The sequence below is a fragment of the Hemiscyllium ocellatum genome, chromosome 12, assembly GCF_020745735.1.
Source record: "Hemiscyllium ocellatum isolate sHemOce1 chromosome 12, sHemOce1.pat.X.cur, whole genome shotgun sequence".
In the NCBI taxonomy this organism is placed as follows: Eukaryota; Metazoa; Chordata; class Chondrichthyes; order Orectolobiformes; family Hemiscylliidae; genus Hemiscyllium; species Hemiscyllium ocellatum.
In genome coordinates, this window is record NC_083412.1 from 65764912 (window position 1) to 65784806 (window position 19895).

Consider the following 19895-nt stretch of genomic DNA (forward strand, 5'->3'; position numbering starts at 1 on the left):
CCTGCTCCAGGGGCGAAACATCTTTCCTGAGGTATGGAGAGAAAATTACCCACAATACTCTAAATGTCATCTAACCAGAGCCTTTTAAAGCCTTAGAAGTACAACCCTGTTTTTATATTCTAGTCATGTTGAAATGAATGGATTCCTAACTACCGATTCAACTTGCAAGTTTACCCTAAGAGAAGCCTGGACTAGGACTCCCAGGACTCTCTGCACTTCAGATTTCTGAATTTTCTCCCCATTTAGAAAATAGTTCAAGCCTCTATTCTTCCTACCAAAGTGCATGACTTCACACTTTCCCACATTGTATTTCATCTGCCACTTCTTTGCCCTCTCTCCTAACCTGTCTAAATCCTCCTGCAGCCTCCCTGCATCCTCAGTACTACCTGCCCCTCCAATGAATCAGGGCAAAAGCTTTCCAGATCTTGTGAGACTCATAAATGAACAGGAAGATTGGCCACACCCTGTAGGAGAATTCGTAACTTCAAATTTAGTGGTGAACAAACCGACATCAGACGCCCTGGGAGTAAAGATTAAAATCCTTGGTGAGTCAGAGGAAACTTAGAAACAATGAAATATTCCCGGCTGGAAAATTAATTTACTTACAGCGCAGATTGAGTGTTGAGACCCAAAGGTCACAATTACAGAAAGAGAATAAAGAGAAATGAATGAAATACTGATCTAAGATTGCAGATCTGGGAACATGGCAAAGCCAATAATTAAGTGATGACATTGGGCAAATGAAAAACATAAACAGAGTGGATGTAATAGAGACAGATATTTGGGAGACTTTACTCAGTTCACAAAAAGGCCTGTGGCACTTCACAATAATGGCGGGACAATTTATTTAAACCACAAAGAGTGGAAATTATTAATCAAACCAATGATTAAAATTGGGAATCATTTAGTGAAATCATGAACAGTGGGATTTATGCGTTGGAATTAGAAGATGATGCTGAAAAATGTGTTGCTGGAAAAGCGCAGCAGGTCAGGCAGCATCCAAGGAACAGGAGAATCGACATTTCGGGCATAAGCCCTTCTTCAGGAAATGGTGCATTAGAAGATGGTGCCTATCTTCCATGTTAGCTACAATAGGTAACAATCCTCTATTATAGCCGCAAGATAGTGGGAATCCTTCATTCTAGCTCCAAAACATTGGTAAATGCTCAAGCTCAGCAGAAAGACTGCTGTTAATGAGATGTCTTTTAAGTAAGCAAAGTATATAATTACATTAGGAAGACATGGCATAATCGTGGGCTTCAATGATGAGCTAATTGGAATACAGCATTGGATATTTTGGTGGAAACAATTTCTGAAATACAAACTAGCTTCCAAAATTGGAGACTAAATCTGAAGTTGATGGGATATCGCTTTCCAAGGGGTAGAATAAGCAACAGATACTTTGGAAGAGGCACTGAAATGTTGACAGTTGCTTTAACTGCAGAATTAATTAAATTCTTGTTAGGGCACGATCCAATAGGAGAGTTCAGCATTAATGGGAATCCATAAAGTATTTCATTAGTGATCCATACCAATTAGTGGAGAAATATGATTAGGGTGACTTCCCATGGGAGACTGGTTAACAAGATTAAATCTCACGAAATACAGGGAGAACTAGCCATTTGGATACAGAACTGGCTGAAAGGTAGAGGGTGGTGGTGAAGGGTTGTTTTTCAGATTGGAGGCCTGTGACCAGTGGAATGCCACAAGGATTGGTGCTAGGTCCTGTACTTTTTGTCATTTATATAAATGATTTGGATGCGAGCATGTTCCTGGGAAACATACGAGGTATAGTTAGTAAGTTTGCAGATGGCACTAAAATTGGAGGTGGAGTGGACAGCGAAGTTTACCTCTGATTACAACAGGATCTTGATCAGATGGGCCAATGGGCTAAGAAGTGGCAGATGGAATTTAATTCAGATAAATGCAAAGTGCTGCATTTTGGGAAAGCAAATCTTAGCAGGACTTATACACTTAATGGTAAAGTCCTAGGGAGTGTTGTTGAACAAAGAGACCTTGGAGTGCAGGTTCATATTTCCTTGAAAGTGGAGCTACAGGTAGGCAGAATAGTGAAGAAGGCATTTGGTTTGTTTTCCTTTATTGATTAGAGTATTGAGTACAGGAGTTGAGAGGTCATGTTGTAACTGTACAGGACATTGGTTAGGCCACTGTTGGAATATTGCATGCGTTCTGGTCTCCTTCCTATCGAAAAGATGTTGTGAAACTTGAAAGGATTCAGAAAAGCTTTCCAAGTATGTTGCCAGATTTGGAAGATCTGAACTATAGGGAGAGGCTGAACAGGCTGGGGCTGTTTTCCCTGGAACATTGGAGGCTGAGGGGAGACCTTATAGAGGTTTACAAAATTATGAGGGGCATGGACAGGATAAATAGACAAATTCTTTTCCCTGGGGTGGGGGAGTCCAGAACTAGAGGGCATAGGTTTAGGGCGAGAGGGGAAAGATATAAAAGAGACCTAAGGAGCAACTTTTTCACACAGAGGGTGTTTCGTGTATGGAATGAGCTGCCAGAGGAAGTGGTGGAGGCTGGTACAATTGCAACATTTAAAGGCATTTGAATGGGTATTTGAATAGGAAGGGTTTGGAGGGATATGGGCCGGGTGCTGGCAGGTGGGACTAGATTGGGTTGGGATATATGGTCGGCATGGACGGGTTGGACCAAAGACCAAATGCTGTACATTTCTATGACTCTATGACACTATTACTACTGTTGTAATAGTTGAGGCTTTGTTAGACTTATTACTGCTTGAAGAAGCCCAGGCTCTAAAGAAAGCCATTCAAATAGTGATTAATGCAGAATTCCAGAAGTAGCTCAAATCAATTCTAAGGGATGATCACCTTTGCATAGGAGATATATGGATTCCATTCAATTCTCAAGAAAACTGACCCTATCCAGGACAAAGCATCCCATTTGATTGGCACTACATCCATAAACATTTACTCTCATCATCTCTGATGCTCAGTAGCAGCAGTGTACACCATCTACATGGTGCACTGTTGAAATTCGCCTAGTCTCCTTTGACAGCGACATCCAAACCAATGGCCATTGTCATCAAAAAAGTCAAAGGCAACAGATGCATATGAATAAAAACAGAAATTGCTGGAAAAGTTCAGAAGGTCTTACAGCATTGAATTGAATTGAATTGAACTGAATTTATTTGCACATGTACCGAGGCACAGTGAAAAGCTTTGTCTTGCGAGCAATACAGGCAGATCACATATTTAAGTAGCATAGATGGTAAATAATAGGTAAACAGTGGCTAAAACAAAGACACAGGTACAGGCGAATGTTAAGGGTTTGTGAGTCCATTCAGTATTGTAACAATAGTTGGGTAGAAACTGTTTTGAAACTGGCTTGCGCGTGTGTTCAGGCTTCTGTACCTTCTCCCTGATGGTAGAAGTTGTAGAAAAACATTGCCAGAGTGGGATGGATCTTTAAGAGTGCTGGCGGCCTTTCCTTGACAGTGGGCCTGGTAGATGGATTCTATAGATGGGAGATTGGCCTTTGCTATTGTCCGAGCTGAGTTCACCACTCTCTGTAACATCTCCAATATTGAATGGTACAGTTGCCATACCAGGTAGTGATACATCCAGGCAGAATGCTCTTGATGGCACACCTATAAGAGTTGGCAAAGGTATTTGCCATCATGCCAAACTTCCTCAGGTGCCTGAGGAAGAAGAGACATTGTTGGGCCTTTGTAAACAGTGCATCCACATGAACAGTCCAGGAAAGCTTGTTGGGAATGACTACTCCCAGGAGCTTGACACTCTCCACTCGTTCCACCTCTGTGCTGTTAATGTGTAGAGGGGCATGAGTAACATCCTGCTAAAAGTCAATAATGAGTTCCTTGGTTTTGCTGGCATTGAGAGCTAGGTTGTTCTCAGTGCACCATTTTTCCAGGTCTTCCACCTCCCGTCTGTATTTCGTTTCATCGCCATCTGAGAATTGACCGACTATGGTGGTGTCATCAGTGAACTTGAAAATGGCATTTGTCTGATATTTGGCGACATAGTCATGGGTATACAATGAGTACAGTATGGAGCTGAGTATGCACCCCTGGGGGGCTCCAGTGTTGAGTGTTAGTGAGGATGAAATATTGTCCCCAATCTTCACTGATTGTGGCCTGTGGGTCAGGAAACTGAGGATCTAGTTGCAGAGAGTGGGGCTTAGTCCGAGATCACTAAGTTTAGTAATCAGTCTCGAGGGAGAGAAGTAAGAGTTATTGTTTGGGTTCAGTGAACCTTTCTCAAAACAGGTCAGCTTCATAGGAACACCATCACTTGAAAGGACCTACAAATGCCACTCGTTTTCCTAACTTGGAAATATGTCACTGTTCCTTTACTGTCACTGGGTCAAAATCCTGGAACTCCTTCCGCTAAAGCATATTGAATTTATCTGGAGTAAATGGACCACAGGTAGAAAATGGACTTCAAGAAAGTTTTTCACCACCTTCACAAGAGCTACTAAGGATGGAAATAAAAGCTAGGTCAGGCAGGAAATCCCATTTCCCTTGAATGAATATTTTTAAAAAAGCACTTGATGCAAATGGAAAAACCAATACAGTGAGCAGGACAGGGACCAACACAATGTTAGCATTGTGGTGCAAATAAATCTCACATGCACAGACAGTGCCTAGCAATTTAAAATGAATGCTTTATCTATTGGATAATAGGCCAATTTCAGAAGATGTGCAGAAGTTGGTCATAGTTTCAGAAAAGCAAAAATTTGAATACCTACACACATAAAGAGGTTAACGAAATAAAACAGCCTACTACAGAAAGATGACTCAAAGAATTCCTAGGGCAAATATCAAACCTTACATTTTGTAAGATACTACTTAGAGTTACAGTTGGATGAGTAGGAACTGGCAAGGATGCTTTCAAGAATGTAAAGATTTGAAATTTCACCTTATTCAATTGAGGCATTGAAAAGGGAATTGAATGATTATTTCTATACAAATAATGTGATTAGCAATAGGTAACATTGCTCATTTGAAGAGCCAGTGCAGACGTAATGGGTTGAATGGCCACCTACTATACTGCAATTCTTATGTGCTTTTCTAATTCTTGAAGCTTTACCTACAAAACAACAGATGTGTAGGGAAAACTGCAGATAAAGAGCAGATACGTTTTTCAAATGACGATCAACAACATTAATAGGCATGATGCTGAGTTCATTCATTCATAAAATTGAGTCATACACTTGGTATACTATGGCATAATAGCCAGTAAACCACAATGTGCTTAGCCAGGACCAACAGGAGCAGTAAGGAACCAGAGATGTCTCCACATTGTCAGTATTAAGGCTTCATGGATTGGTCATGAAAATATATTTTGAGCACTGACAGCATTTTACAATTGAGAATGAAATAGTGGTTTATGGAAAATGACTGATTGTTCCAGCTTCAGTTCAGATGCTGTCCTAGAGATGCTGTACCAGGAACATTTAGAGATCACCAAGTACAGAGCCAGAACCCGTTCAGTGCTGTCATGGTCTAGGGTCATCAAGGACATTAAAGAACTCATTGCCAATAGCAAGACCTGTGCCATCTACAGAACAAAGTAATAAAATCTGTTGATACCCACCATATTTTACATAGAACTGGAAATGTATGCAGACAGATCTATTTGTTTTTAGTGGAAGGTCTTACCTCATCATCATCATTTTTTTTCTATCGATGAATAGAGATTATGAAACTCCATCACAAAAAGGCCCCTGATGAAGGGCTCTGGTCTGAAACATTGATTCTCCTGCTCCTCGGATGCTGTCTGACCTGCTGTGCTTTTCCAGCAACACACTCTTGACTCTGATCTCCAGCATCTGCTGACCTCACTTTCTCCTTTTAAGAAACTCCATGCTTGTAGTGTGGGTATGGTTAGCTGAGTCTTGCATGAGATTTTTGCAACACTTAGCATTCCTGATGTCGTCCTTTTGGTCAGTAAACCGCAAATCTCTAACAACTGTGTTAGACAATTTACAGCCAGTTTTGGATTTGAATATATAAAAGTTGGCTGCACAATTATACTTACAAGTCTGTCAAGACATATACAAAAAGTAACAGCTCTGTCATAGGCAACAACTCACACACTACTATAGGCATTACTGTACAAGACAATTGTGAAATTTGGAGCAGAGGAAACAGCATGAATAAAGGACCTGAATAGAAAAGGTAGTCATCCAAGAAACAGCAGACCACCAGAGATCTTATATTGCTCATAATACTGATTGACTGGGATGAATCCATTGCGAAAAATCATGAGGGGCATGGATAGGGTAAATAGACAAGGTCTTTTTCCTGGGGTGGGGGAATCCAAAACTGGAGAGTTTAGGTTTAAAGTGAGAGGGGAAAGATTTAAAAGGGACCTAAGGGGCAACGTTTTCTCACAAAGGATGGTGCATGTATGGAATGAGCTGACAGAGGTAGTGGTGGAAGTGGAAGTACAATTACAACATCTAAAATGTATTTGGATGAGTACATGAAAATGAAGGATTTAGAGGGATATAGGCTAAATTCTGGCAAATGGGACTAGATTAACTTAGAATAGCTGGTAGGCATGGATGAGTTGGACTGAAGGGTCTGTTTCTGTACTGTACATCTCTATAATGCTATAACACAAGGGAATTGAAGACCTCAAATTGTTGGAAAGACAATTAAATTCAATGATCTTCAACTGAACAAACCGCCAGTCTTCTAAGTCCAAAGATAATCCATTGAAGGAGAATAATGAAAGTTCCAGATACCTGGATCACCTGATCAGAGACTTGGAGGGAGATGGAGTAGTGGTAAATGTAATAATATTAATGAGCAAAAAGAAACTTGTGGCTAGATTTTGTGTAAGAGTTTAAAGCGATGCCCTAAGTCACCTATTATATTGATGTCATATGAACAGATTGGGAACCCGAAGGAGAGAGACCTAAACCTCCTGTTCCTCAAAGTCTCTGTTATAATATCTATCATATTAATGTAACCTATAATGAGTTGTTAACAAGTAATAAACTAAAACTTCTTAGATACAAGATTCTTTTAGTTACACCGCAATGTGGTTTTCCCCTGCCACACCAGACAAAGCAAACCCTCTATTATCTTACATTTGAATGTTGTTGCCACTGTTCTCTTTATTATGAGCACAAGCTCATACAGTAAAGTGAGTGAACATTCCCATATTACAACAAATAATTTCTAGGAGGTCCTGCAAAGTGTCAAAGCATTGCCTTGTCAATATGGTTTCAATATGGGTATTCAATTTGATCTGCCTTAAGAGCTGTAACTTGAAGAGGAAAAGCATGGAAAGCAGTAGAGGGCTGCTTAAGCTGCTTGACAAGGATGAAGAAGAGTCTGGAGAAAGCAATCCTTACACCATACAGTGTACAGTAACTGGGTGTCCTAGACAGATATTAACTTTCTAAGGCACAGTGCATCAGGCAGCTGCAATTCTCCAGAATGGCCAACCAACAATTGGAGATCAGCATTTGTGTATCCACACTACTGCAATGTGCCAGGCTTCAAACTCGAAATACAATATTATCTCCGTTTGCGGTGTACAATAAAATGAAAGCAGTCACTCGGAATTTATCATGTTCCCACTGGAGATGACTAAGCAATATGGTCCCGTGTGATCCTGTACAAATCCTTTTATTTTATTTCTTAAATATTCAGGTCAGTTGCAGCCATTGTTATGAGTTCTGTAGGTGCGTGCATGGAATTCTGGCAGCATTGTCATGATAACTTAATTGGATGTCAGCCCTTAGTAACTGGTCTCTTCCACCAAGACCATTGGGCTAGCGCCTGAAGGTTTGAAGAGATGGACCAGTCCCTGAATAGCTGGTTGATGACTCCTGTCAGGAGCATGTAAATTGATGCATGACCAATGAAAATCATATCAAACTGGAGTTCTAATGGAAGTAGCTATTAAACATTTCAAGCAAGATTTCTCATAAATAGCTTAGAGTAAGTGTCAAGATTTATCATTGTGAATTGCACAACCAGGAGTAAAATTTGGGGTCAATCATATGAGGAGATTAGAAAGTTGAGAGTACAGACGTAAAGATTAAGGAGCAGCAGTACTGCCTGCTGCTAGACCTCTGTTCCCCTTCTTATAGAGTACTGTCCCTCCAATCATTTAACAACTAACATCGTGGGTGGCACAGTGGTTAGACTGCTGCCTCACAGCGCCAGAGACCTGAGTTCAATTCCTGCCTCAGGTGACTCTCTGTGTGGAGTTTGCACATTCTCTGCGTGGGTGTGTTCCGGTTTCCTCCCACAATCCAAAAATGTGCAGGTTAGGTGAATTGGCCATGCTAAATTGTCTGTAGTATTAGGTGAAGGGGTAAATGTAGGGGAGTGGGTGGCAGGTCGGTGTAGACTTGTTGGGTCGAAGGGCCTGTTTCCACACTGTAAGTAATCTAACTTCATAAGTGTTGCTTTTATGTGGCTACACAAAGAGACCAAAATCAACTTGAAGAAAATATGTTTGTTAAATCAAGTTAATGTGTCATTCTTCACTTCACAATTATTAATGCTGGAAATGAAGAACTAAAATTCACCACTAGGAAAGCAATTGTATCTATTTTAAGTGTTTACATGCCTGTTCTTAGTGCACTGACGTGATGCCTTGCTTTCGACTATAGCAAGGGATGTGGAAAGCCATTGAACTTCCATTGAAGATTCCTAAGTTGGCTTTAGTAGATAACCTTGAATAGCTCTTGTTCTAAGGTCCAACCATAAACAGCAGAATCTGAACAGCTGAAGGGGAAGTCAGGCCTGACTGACTGCTTGGCACCAACAAAGGTACTCAATGCATGTCTGGGGAGGAGCAGTTATGCAGTCCTCTGACAGCATCTGTGTTACACTTGGGATCAGTGCCACTTTAAGGACCTGTGTATCTAGGCTGCTCTTTCTGAGAATAAAGTAATAGGAATAATTATTACATTCAAAGTTCCTATTAATGCCTTCATGCTTTGAGGATGTTCTTGAACCCCAAACCAATTAGTTGCAGTCTGATCTCTCATAACGTTCTCACAGATTCAGATGAGAATCATCGTTGTGGCTCCAAATACAATGCTTATAACTGGATCACTCACACATATTCTAAATACCATGCATGAAGATTCCTTACAAGTTGAAATTGGGTAAAGGAATCAAAGGGTATGGGTTGAAAGTGGAAACAGGATATTGAGTTGGATGATGAACCACGATCACATTGAATGATGGAGCAGTTTCAAAGCGCTGTATGGTTTATTCCTGGTTCTGTATTTGATAGTTCTATGTTTCTATTTATTGCTTGTTCATAGAAATCACCACAATGCCAGCATTTCAGGATCTGTGGTGTCAAGGAAATTCATACTTCCTTGTGGATTGGGGCTTTAAATTTGTTTGAGAATTGGTCACTATTAAGGACATTAAAGAATTCTTCTAATTTTGTTTCAGATTCAAATTACCCCATAAGTCCACACAAATACATAGGGTATTGTTACTATGTGATGGCTCTTCAATGTCTTCCAAACTTAACACTATGTCCAATAATTTCGGATCATAACCTCTTTTAAAAACAGCAGCTATTGATTTACTTTTTTTTGTTTAAAACTCCTCTAGATCTATCTTTTTGTTTCTTTATTTATCCCATTTTTATCTTCTTTCATAAGATATACATCCTTAAAGAAATAGGCCATTCAGTTCATTGAATCTGCTTTGCCATTCAATGAGACCATGGCTGATTTGATCATCCTCAACTTCACTTTCCTTTTTCTTTTCCATGATCCTTTCTAACCTGATGAAAAATCTGTCTACCTGAATGTTTAGTATACTAAATGATGCAGTCTCTGTGCCATCTATGGTAAATAATTCCACAGATTCGCTACCTTTTGAGAGAAATCTATGACTTTCCATCTTATCACAGATCCTCCCTTTTGCTTTTAATTCCATTGGTTTGTGCCCCATTACATTGATTAAAGTTTGTTACACCTTATTTTCTGGTTCTGGTAAAGGATAATTGGCCTGAATACTATTCTGGTGTTTATAATCTCTCTGAACAAATGTTGTGCTCTTTTATATAACCATTTGTCTTTAGTTCATGACAATTTTATCATTTAATCTTTCCCACCCACCACACTATCCCAGATCTTCCCTTCTGCTGCTTGTTTTATTAGCATATCACTCACCCTCCTGCAGTTTGAAAGAAAAATCATATTCCACTCAAAACATTGTTTCTTTTGATCCACTTGAGTATTTCCAGCACTTTGTTTTTATTTCAGCCAGATTGTCCATCTTAGTTCCATTCTTAACTAAGTGTCTCCTCTAAAGTCTTTACTGCCAAAATATTACCTCAGAAGCTTCTCAAATTGATTCACCTTTGGCTGCATCCTCTTCTTCATGTGCATGATGTTTCTTAAAAATATCATCTATAGACGTAGGATCAACTTCTTCTCTCACTTGAGACCTACAGTCTTGGCTCCAGTCTTCTGAGTCACACATTGTAGAAATCCCTCTCAAAACTTTATTGTCTCTGCAATTCCCTTCCTATTAAACACCACTCAAAACCTGCTTTTCTTAAGATACTTAAATACCCTTTTAATTTCTCCTCCTTTGACTTAGTCAATAATTTACCCCTGTCAAACTGCTTAGTCTGCTTTTGTACATTGAAAGGTCAATGTAAATCTAGAGTTTCATATTCAGAATGGATCAGCAGCAAGTCAATATCTTTCAATTAAAAATAAACTTTCAATAATTCCATTTTCAATCTCCTATAAATACCATTTTCAATAACATATTTTTTGAAAGTTTAGATTATGATCATTTCAATGTGTCAGTAGGAATGTTTCTTTTAACTATATTCAGAATTATTTTTATATAATCATCATACTGTTATCTAACAAAGTCAATATTTGTCTATAAAAATACAAAACATCTATTCTTGTTTTTCAGTACTAACCCACAAATTTATTTTAGTGGTTAAAATTAGAAATTTTTTTTAATGCTAGGTACTCTGATCGATCATTATGGAAAGCATTCATTGGACTTCATTCCCAAAGTTTTTCGGAAAGCTTTGTAGAAACACGACTGATTAAACGGATGATTATTCATGAACAATTCAATAATTTCACAATGGATTATGATATCGCCTTGCTTGAACTTTCGGAACCTGTAGTGTACAATAATTACATTCAACCAGTGTGTCTTCCGTCAGCATTACATGTGTTTCCTGCAAATCGGAAATGTTATATTACCGGTTGGGGCTTACTGCAAGAGGAAGGTAAGTTTAGTTATACATAAAGCTATTTCTAACTTTATTTTCATTGGATTATAATACTTTTCTGTTCACAATTATGTTAAGAGCTGAAATGAATTTAAAAAATCGATTGGTTTAGTTAATCATCCAGTATAATTTAAAGAATCACACAAAGAACACAGTCATTAATTGCAAGCATATTTAAATGCCACGCATGGACATGCACAAATATTTACAGTAATAGTCCTGATAATTAGAATAAAAGCTACACTTTAGAGAATTAAATCCTGCAATATTAGGTAATAGATTGATAGCTAGAAGCCAAACAGTTTATCCTCAGTGGTGGAAAAGCTTTTAGGAATCACCATTCAGGACTAAATCAAGTCATTCAGACAAATGTGGATCAATTAAGAAGAGCCAGCATGGATTTTTTTCAGGCCAAATTGTACTTGACTAATTTGATTGAGATATAAGTCAATGGGAAAATTGAGAGCATTGATGTGGGTAATGCCATTCCTGTTCTGTAGAAAGATTTTGAAAAAAAATGTGATTGGAGAGGATGTAGAAAAGGTTTATGAGAGTAGTTCTCGGGATGAGGATACCAGTTACCAGAATAACCTAGTGTTGCATGATTTTTGACTTTGGATAGAATGAAGAAATTGGGGTTGTGCTTTTAGGCAATAGAAGATTGAGAAGAAGTTTGATCGAGGTGTTTAAAATCATGATGGATGTGGGCAGATAGATAGGAAAGGTGGAAAGGTCAAGAGCCAGAAGGTATAAAGTGAAACAACCAGAGGAAGCATGAGAAAAAATGATTAATGGAGCAAGTTATTAGAATTTGGAATCCATTACCTGAGACTGGTGTAGACAGATTAAGTTGTAGTTTTCAAAATAGAATTTAGAAAGGTAATGCAATCAGTTTATCAAAATTACTCTCACAGAGAATTTATAAATGATGGGGCATGTCTCCAAGTGTTCTTTAATCATTCTGTGTTTGCCCAGCCTTTGGATTTCCCATATTATGTATTTTGTTCTCAGACGAATTATTGTCATATTGCAGCACAATGGAGGAGTAGCTCTAATTTGGAGAAGTATGTGGGCTTGGGTGTGGACAATAGTTTGAACTGGCAAAAATGAGAGGATATCAGAAAGCCAGCTTCAGTTCATTGACATCTGCATTTAATTTCTGTGATCAACTTATACTTTAAACAGCAAAAAGGACTGTTTCTTTGTTTCTATAAATATATAAAACAAAAAAGAGTGACTAAAGTAGATATTGGTCCTTTAGAGGATGAGAAGAGGTATTTAGTTTTAGCATATGGTGAAATGGCCAAGGCATTGAACAGGCATTTTGGATTGGTTTTCACAGTGGAGGACACTAATAACATGCCAGTTAAGTGACAAAGAGGTGAAAGTAGGTGAGGACCTGGAAACAATCTTTATTACAGAAGAGGTAGTGTTGGGCAAGCTAATGGAGCTATGGATAGACAAGTCTCCTGGCCCTGATGAAATGCATCCCAGGGTGCTCAAAGAGATGGTGAGAGAAATAGTAAGTGCACTTGTGGTAAATTTCCAAAATTTGCTGGACTCTGGGGCAGTTCCAGCAGATTGGAAACCAGCAGATGTGACATCACTGTTTAAAAAGGAAGGTAGACAAAAGATGGGGAATTATAGATCGGTTAGCTTAACCTCCGAGTGGGGAAGTTGGTTGAATCAATTATCAAGGAAGAAATAACAAGGCATTTAGATAGAAATTGTCCCGTTGGCAGATGCAACGTGGATTCATGAAGGGCAGAACATGCATAACTAGTCTTTTGGAATTCTATGAAAACATTACAAGCATGGTGAACAATGGGGACCCAGTAGATATTGTGTACCTAGATTTCCAAAAGACCTTTGGCAAACTGCTGCACAAGAAAGTGCTGCGTAACATAAAGATGCATGGCATTACAGGTAAAGTATTAGCATGGATAGGGGATTGGTTGACTAACAGGAAGCAAAGAATGCGGTAAATGAGTGCTATTCTGGTTGGCAATCAGTGACTGGTGCTGTGCCTCAGGGATCAGTGTTGGGACTGCAATTATTCACAACTTATATGGATGATTTGGAGTTGGTGACAAAGTTAGAGTTGGAGATGCGTCAAAGTTTGCAGATGACACTAAGATGGGTTACAGAGCAAAGTGTGCAGAGGATGTGAAACTTTGCAGAGGAATGTAGATACTTTATGTGAGTGGGCAAAGGTCTGACAGATGGAATACAATGATAATAAATGTGAAGTAATCCATTTTGGTAAGAGTAACAGTAAAAAGGATTATTACTTTAATTGGTAAAAGGTTGCAGCAAGCTGCTATGCAGAGGGACCTGCATGTCCTTGTGCATGAATCCCAGAAGGTTGATCTGCAGGTACAACAGGTAATTAGGAAGGCAAATGGAATTTTGTCATTCAGTGCTAAAGGGCTTGTGTTTAAAAGCAGGGAGTTTATGTTGCAGCTGTATAGGGTGCTGGTGAGACCACACCTGGAGTACTGCATGCAGTTTTGGTCTCCTTACTTGAGAAAGGATGTACTGGCACTAGAGAGGGTGCAGAGGAGGGTGATTCCGGAATTTAGGAAGTTGGCTTATGAGGAGATACTGAGTAGACAGGGATTATATTCATTGGAATTCAGAAGAATGAGGGTGGATCTTTAGAAACATGTAGAAATAGAGAATAGCTAAGATATAAATAGAAAGGATGTTTCCACTGGCAGGTGAAGCTAGGACAAGAGGGCATGGCCTTAAAATTATGGGGAGCAGATTTAGGACTGAATTAAGAAGGAACTTCTTCACCCAATGGGTTGAAAACCTATGGATTTCCTTGCCTAATGAAGTAGTTCGCGCTACTTCAGTAAACGTTTTTAAAGCTAAAACAGATTTTCTTTAACAATAAAGCAATTGAGGGATATCGTGAGAGGACAAGTGGACCTGAGTCCACAAAAAGATCACCCATGATTTTATTGAATAGTTCAAAGTTTGTGCGAAGATTTGTAGCTCGGGTGCTTGTTGTAGTGGTTCTGTTCGCCGAGCTGGAAGTTTTTGTTGCAAACGTTTCGTCCCCTGGCTAGGAGACATCATCAGTGCTCTGGAGCCTCCTGTGAAGCGCTTCTTTGATGTTTCTTCCGGCATTTATATTGAATAGTGGAGCAGACTTGAAGGACCAGATGGCGTACTCCTGCTCCTAGCTCTTATGTTCTTATCAGACATTGCAATTCCAATGGAATTACAGCCTTTGTAGCAAACTAAGCTGGGAACGGTTCCCAGCTTCCAACATTTTCCCATTTTGCCAAGCATTATCTTCGAGTGACTGCCTCTAGGTACTTCCCAAAGGTACTCCAAAAGTGTATCTGGATATTGGGGCCAATTTCTCTTGTATACCTAATATTTGGAATTTTTCAGACATTGCATAAGTATATGATCAAGAAACAAAACTCAATATATATTTTTTAATTAAAACTGGTATTTCAGGATTGCCTGCGATATTGCCTGGTTCATCATGAATGCTAAGTTTTTCAGTTTTTTTTATTCATTCATGGGATGAGGGTATCACCAGCTGGGTCAGTTTTTATTACCCATCCCTAATTACCAAGAGGACGGTTGACAGTCAGCGACATTTCTGTGGGTCTGGAGCCAAATGCAGACCAAATCAGGTAAGAATGACAATTTCCTTCACTAAGGGATATTAGTGAACCAGATGGGTTTTTCCTGAACATCAACAATGGCTTCATGGTCATTAGACTCTTAAATCCAAATGTTTTATTGAATCAAAATTCCACCATCTGCCATGGTGAGATTTGAACCTGGGTCCCCAGAATATTACCTGACTCTTTGGGTTAATAAATACATATTCAGCTGCTTAAATCCTGGAATCCCACTCAGTGTACCTTTTCACCCATTCTACCATTGTTCCTTCAAGTAATTCCTTAAAAAGATGTTCATTTACCTTATATACTCATGTATAGGTCAATCTCATGTATAAGTAAATGCCTTATTTTTGGCCAAAAAATCTTGTATTTTCCATATATCTCATCCATAAATTGACCCTACCATATCACATTAAATCACATTAATTCATTCATACCAGTAACTCTATTCATTGCTCTTTGTTAACTATGTTGCATCTCTATTCATTCATTCATAACTCTACTGACTGCACTTGGTTTGCTACAGCACGTTTTGATTCATTCACTCATTCAGACCAGTACTAAGTCTATCAGTACTTATTGCATTCATTCATTATACATCCAAAAGATAATATTGTTAAAAGGTTAATCTAAAATGATTGTGCCATTATACTTGAATAAATGTGAGATATATTAGCTACATACCAGTATACCTTTAATTCTTTGACAAATGTGTTAATGTTGCTGAGGTTCATAATGTATGAGAGTAAAGGAAGGGAAATGGAAGATTTGGCAGGAAAGTTCAAGACACTTATATATTCAGAATTTAATAAATATTTCATTTTAAGTGTGCCATTATACCAGGCCACAAAGATGTTGAAAGTGTAATTTTGCAGGATTTCAATATTGACCAGGACTCTTGGAATAATTCTTTTGTAAAATAGTCATGGGAGCTTTAACATTCACATGTGTAGGCGCATGGGACTTAGGATTAACATTTCATTGGAAAGATAGCATTTCCGACAATGCAGTTCTACCTCAGTACTGCACCAGAGTGATTGCAGTACTGATGTTTGTACTTAAAACTTATAGTGGCACTTTAGTCCAGATCCTTGTGATTCAGAGGCAAGAGTGCTATCATTATCCATATGTCAATAGCTATCATCTGTCTCTGAAACCCTGTCTCATTTACCACGTATTTATTTATTTACCTTAAATGACCCTATTCAGCTGGATATCAAATTTCGCTTGTAACCCTCATGTGAAAAGCCTTTAGATATTTTCTTGAATAAAATATGCTAAGTAAATATAAGCTATCACTTTTTGTTTGGGAAGAAAAAGATTTCATATCACTGTGAAAAAAAATCTAGTGACCACTCTCCATCATTACAGTTGACTGATATTTAGATTGTTCATTTTCACAGTAAAGCAAGACAGAAAAATTAATATAATTGAGAAGCAAATTTGCACTGCATATGCAATGTTTTAATGAAAATTATAAATTTATTGGACGTGGCAGAAGCTTTTTAAATGAAGTCTTCTAATCCTAAAACCAAAAAATAGTGACTACAAATCATTTGCAACCATGTTTTGAGAACAAAATGCTTATGATTAAATTTGTCATGTATCTAAATGTAGCACAGATCAATATTTTATATTACAGTATATATTCATGAGGACAATCATGGTTTTATATTTTATTGAAAAATAAACTGCCCAATCAAGTTTTTGTCACAATCTGGTACTGAGGAACGAGATTGATATGAATATTATTTGTTAATATTATAAGCATCTGTTTATCAACGGACAATGCAAAGACAATGAGCAGAATTCTGCTCGGAATAAACAATGCATTTTTTTTACAATATTGCTACATTTTTAACGGTTTCTCAACTAAACAGGAAATGCTTTTTGTTTCGCAGGTCGTCTTCCTTTGGTTCTTCAAAAGGGTGAAGTAAGAATTATTAATCAAACAACATGCAATAACTTTGTAGGAAACATTGTGTCATCACGAATGCTTTGTGCAGGATATCTTACTGGACAAGTAGACGCTTGTGAAGTATGAAAATTTATAATTATATTGAATTTGATGTTAGTACAGTCAACAACGGTAATTTCCATAGATTTGTGATGCAGTGACATTGATCGTCAAAGTTTTTTGATTCTCAGAAAATAGTCAATATTATACCAGTAGTAGTGCCTTAAAATCATTATTCTAGAAACTTGGATATTAATGTAAATTTGGAACAGCTATGTGATATGTGGTTTGTATAGAAACCCCCTGCTTTGTCAACTGTGAATAACTAACTCAGGTATTGTTGGGGATCTGCAATGTGCTTCTGTTGCCCAAAGCTGAGGAAAGATGGGGGTCAAATAGTCATGTACTGGTATTAACTTAAATATTACTGAAGGAAGTCACTTCATCAACACTTTTCATCTTGCACTCATCAGGACAATTTCCAAAATACCAACGTCAAGGAAAAAAACCAACGGGTTTTGAGAAGATTTGTAGCTCAGGTTGAGGTTTTAGATGTAGGTTTGCTCGCTGAGCTGGGAAATTCATTTCCAGATGTTTCGTCACCCTACTGTTTGGGTTTCTTTCGGTTGGTGATGTTATTCCCTGTGGTGATGTCATTTCCTGTGAGTTCCAGAACTCTATCAACAAATACATCGAGTTAGACCCCATCTACCACCCCTGAGAAAAAGAACAGGAAATGGCATCACCATGGGAAATAGCATCACCAACTCAAAGAAATTCAAACATATAAATAGAAAGTAGGAATCATGTACACTGCTTCACCTGAGGCCCACTGAAGATGTTGCCTAGTAGGGTGACGAAACGTCTGGAAATAAACCTCCCATCTCAGCAAGAAAACCTACATCCAAAAAAAACAACATTTATGTTGTATGAGAGTGCTGATTAGTTATTAAATAGACTCTAATTGGTTGAGACCTATTTTAACTCAACAGAACAGGTGATAACTATTCTCTATTTACTTTCTCAAGACAATGGCTTAGTTTAAAATTTAAACAAAGTTAATTTTAGTTCATCATTAGCTGGTGTATTTCCCATGGCAATGCCTCTACCAATCAGACTCGACTTGCCAACCAATCAGCACTCTCGTCTTAAACTATACAAAAGTTGTATTCCCTTTGTATTGGCATTCTGGTGAATATATGAGACAAAAATATGAGTCCAAAAACTTTAATAAAATATGACTTATTTTAGCAATTCAAATGTCAGCTAGTTAACCCTCCTCCTGATTATGTTCTGGGGGTTCCTGCTGCAAAGGACACAGTATCTGCTCATACACAAAGAATAGTTCATTGGAAGGGACACTGTTATACTGTTGCTCATGAAAAGAGAGTCAACTTTATCTATATCAGCTACATTGCACACTACTTATATATTTATTTCTACAAAAATCTATTGTCTAAAATAAAAGATTCTGAGAGAATTAATATTAAAGTTGTACTATCTCCACCCAACCTGATGATAGCCTATAGTCTTTGAATCGAGAAACAGTCAATCTTGCATGAGTTCCCAATGGTGGCAGCCATGACGTACCTGACTCCTGACAGTTGTAATTATGTCCAGCTAGTTAATGTTAATTATACATATTGCTTTCATACAGTAAACTATATCTTGTAATGGTATGCACATTCCTCTTTTGTTAAGACTCTACAGTGGCCTATATTTTACCACTGATAGTTAGTTGAGCCCTTAGACTCCACATACAATGGAGAATTGTTGGCTACAAACTACCCCAACCATAAGCCAACATTGGTTGATAATTAGAACGTACCACATGTTAGCATGGCTGATGTATGAAAATAAGACTGAAGTGACAATTAAAAAACAAACACAATTTTTTTCTGAATGCTGATAAACACAAATCAGTCAAGAAAGACTCATTAACATTTTAGTGTGACCTGATCCTTCCTGATTGCTTAGAATATTGAATTTAAAAAACTATTAAGTAAATTTTAAAATCATTTTTATTGTAATTCTTTTACTGATTAAATTTAATTTTTAAACAGTCGAGAAACAATATAATGAAGACGATCTATGTTTTAGAAAGCATTCTTGAATAATTAAGACAAAAAAATGCTAAACTTTGGTTTGATGAATATATTCATGCTACTGTTCATATTTTCTCCAGGGTGATTCTGGAGGACCACTGGCTTGTGAGGAACCATCAGGAAAGTGGTTTCTAGCAGGAATTGTGAGCTGGGGACAAGGATGTGGTCGATATGGGCACCCTGGAGTTTACACGCGAATCACAAAGTTTCAAGACTGGATTCAGAGAAACATGGGAATCAGCAGCAATTGAGCAAAATTACTACATGCTGAAAACAAGATTTAAATTTAATCCAAGTGGTGGTTCCTGCTGTAATGCTCATGTTGCTACACCAGTGAAGTACCCAAATGTTTAATTATAATTCTATCTTCTGCATTAGTTATCTGGCTCGAAAGAGTTTGCAGATATCATGATTGGATGAAATCAAGTTAAACATGAACGTTATTCCATCTTTTTATTGCTCTAGTATAACTCCACCAAATGTCATAGAGACATTGTGATACAGAATGAGCACATTTAGTGTACTGAGTCTATTGGTTGTTCTTTTTAGAACAACTGACTAATTCTTACTCTTTTGCTTTATCTCTGTAGTCCTTATAACTTAACATCAGTCATGTGATTATCCAGTTTCCTTTTGAAATCATTTATTTTATATCTTTGTTTACCCCCCACCCATAGCTGTCAGTTCCTGGTCATTATCATTTGCTGTGTAAAACAAAACAATCTTCCTCGCTACATCGTTCTACATCTTTTGTCAAAGCCTTCAATCTGTGTTCCCTAAACTTAGAACAATCAGTTAATATGAATTGTCTACCTTACCTAAACCTGCCATAATCCCCATCAAATCACCCCTCAATCTTCTTTCTACCAAGAAAACATTCCCAGTTTTTCAAACTTAACTTTGTGTTGACAAT

The 19895-nt window shown here is 37.9% G+C and overlaps 1 protein-coding gene across 1 annotated transcript in view; it reads left to right on the forward strand.

The window, feature by feature from the left end:
* The window catches only part of LOC132820597 (suppressor of tumorigenicity 14 protein-like), a 55165-nt gene extending 35932 nt beyond the window's left edge, over positions 1-19233 (forward strand). Inside the window, exons 10-12 of the mRNA XM_060832802.1 lie at positions 10996-11267; positions 16822-16958; positions 19063-19233. Coding sequence (XP_060688785.1) covers positions 10996-11267; positions 16822-16958; positions 19063-19233 — 580 coding nt within the window. The remainder of the gene's footprint in view (positions 1-10995; positions 11268-16821; positions 16959-19062) is intronic.
* Positions 19234-19895: the final 662 nt, after the last annotated feature.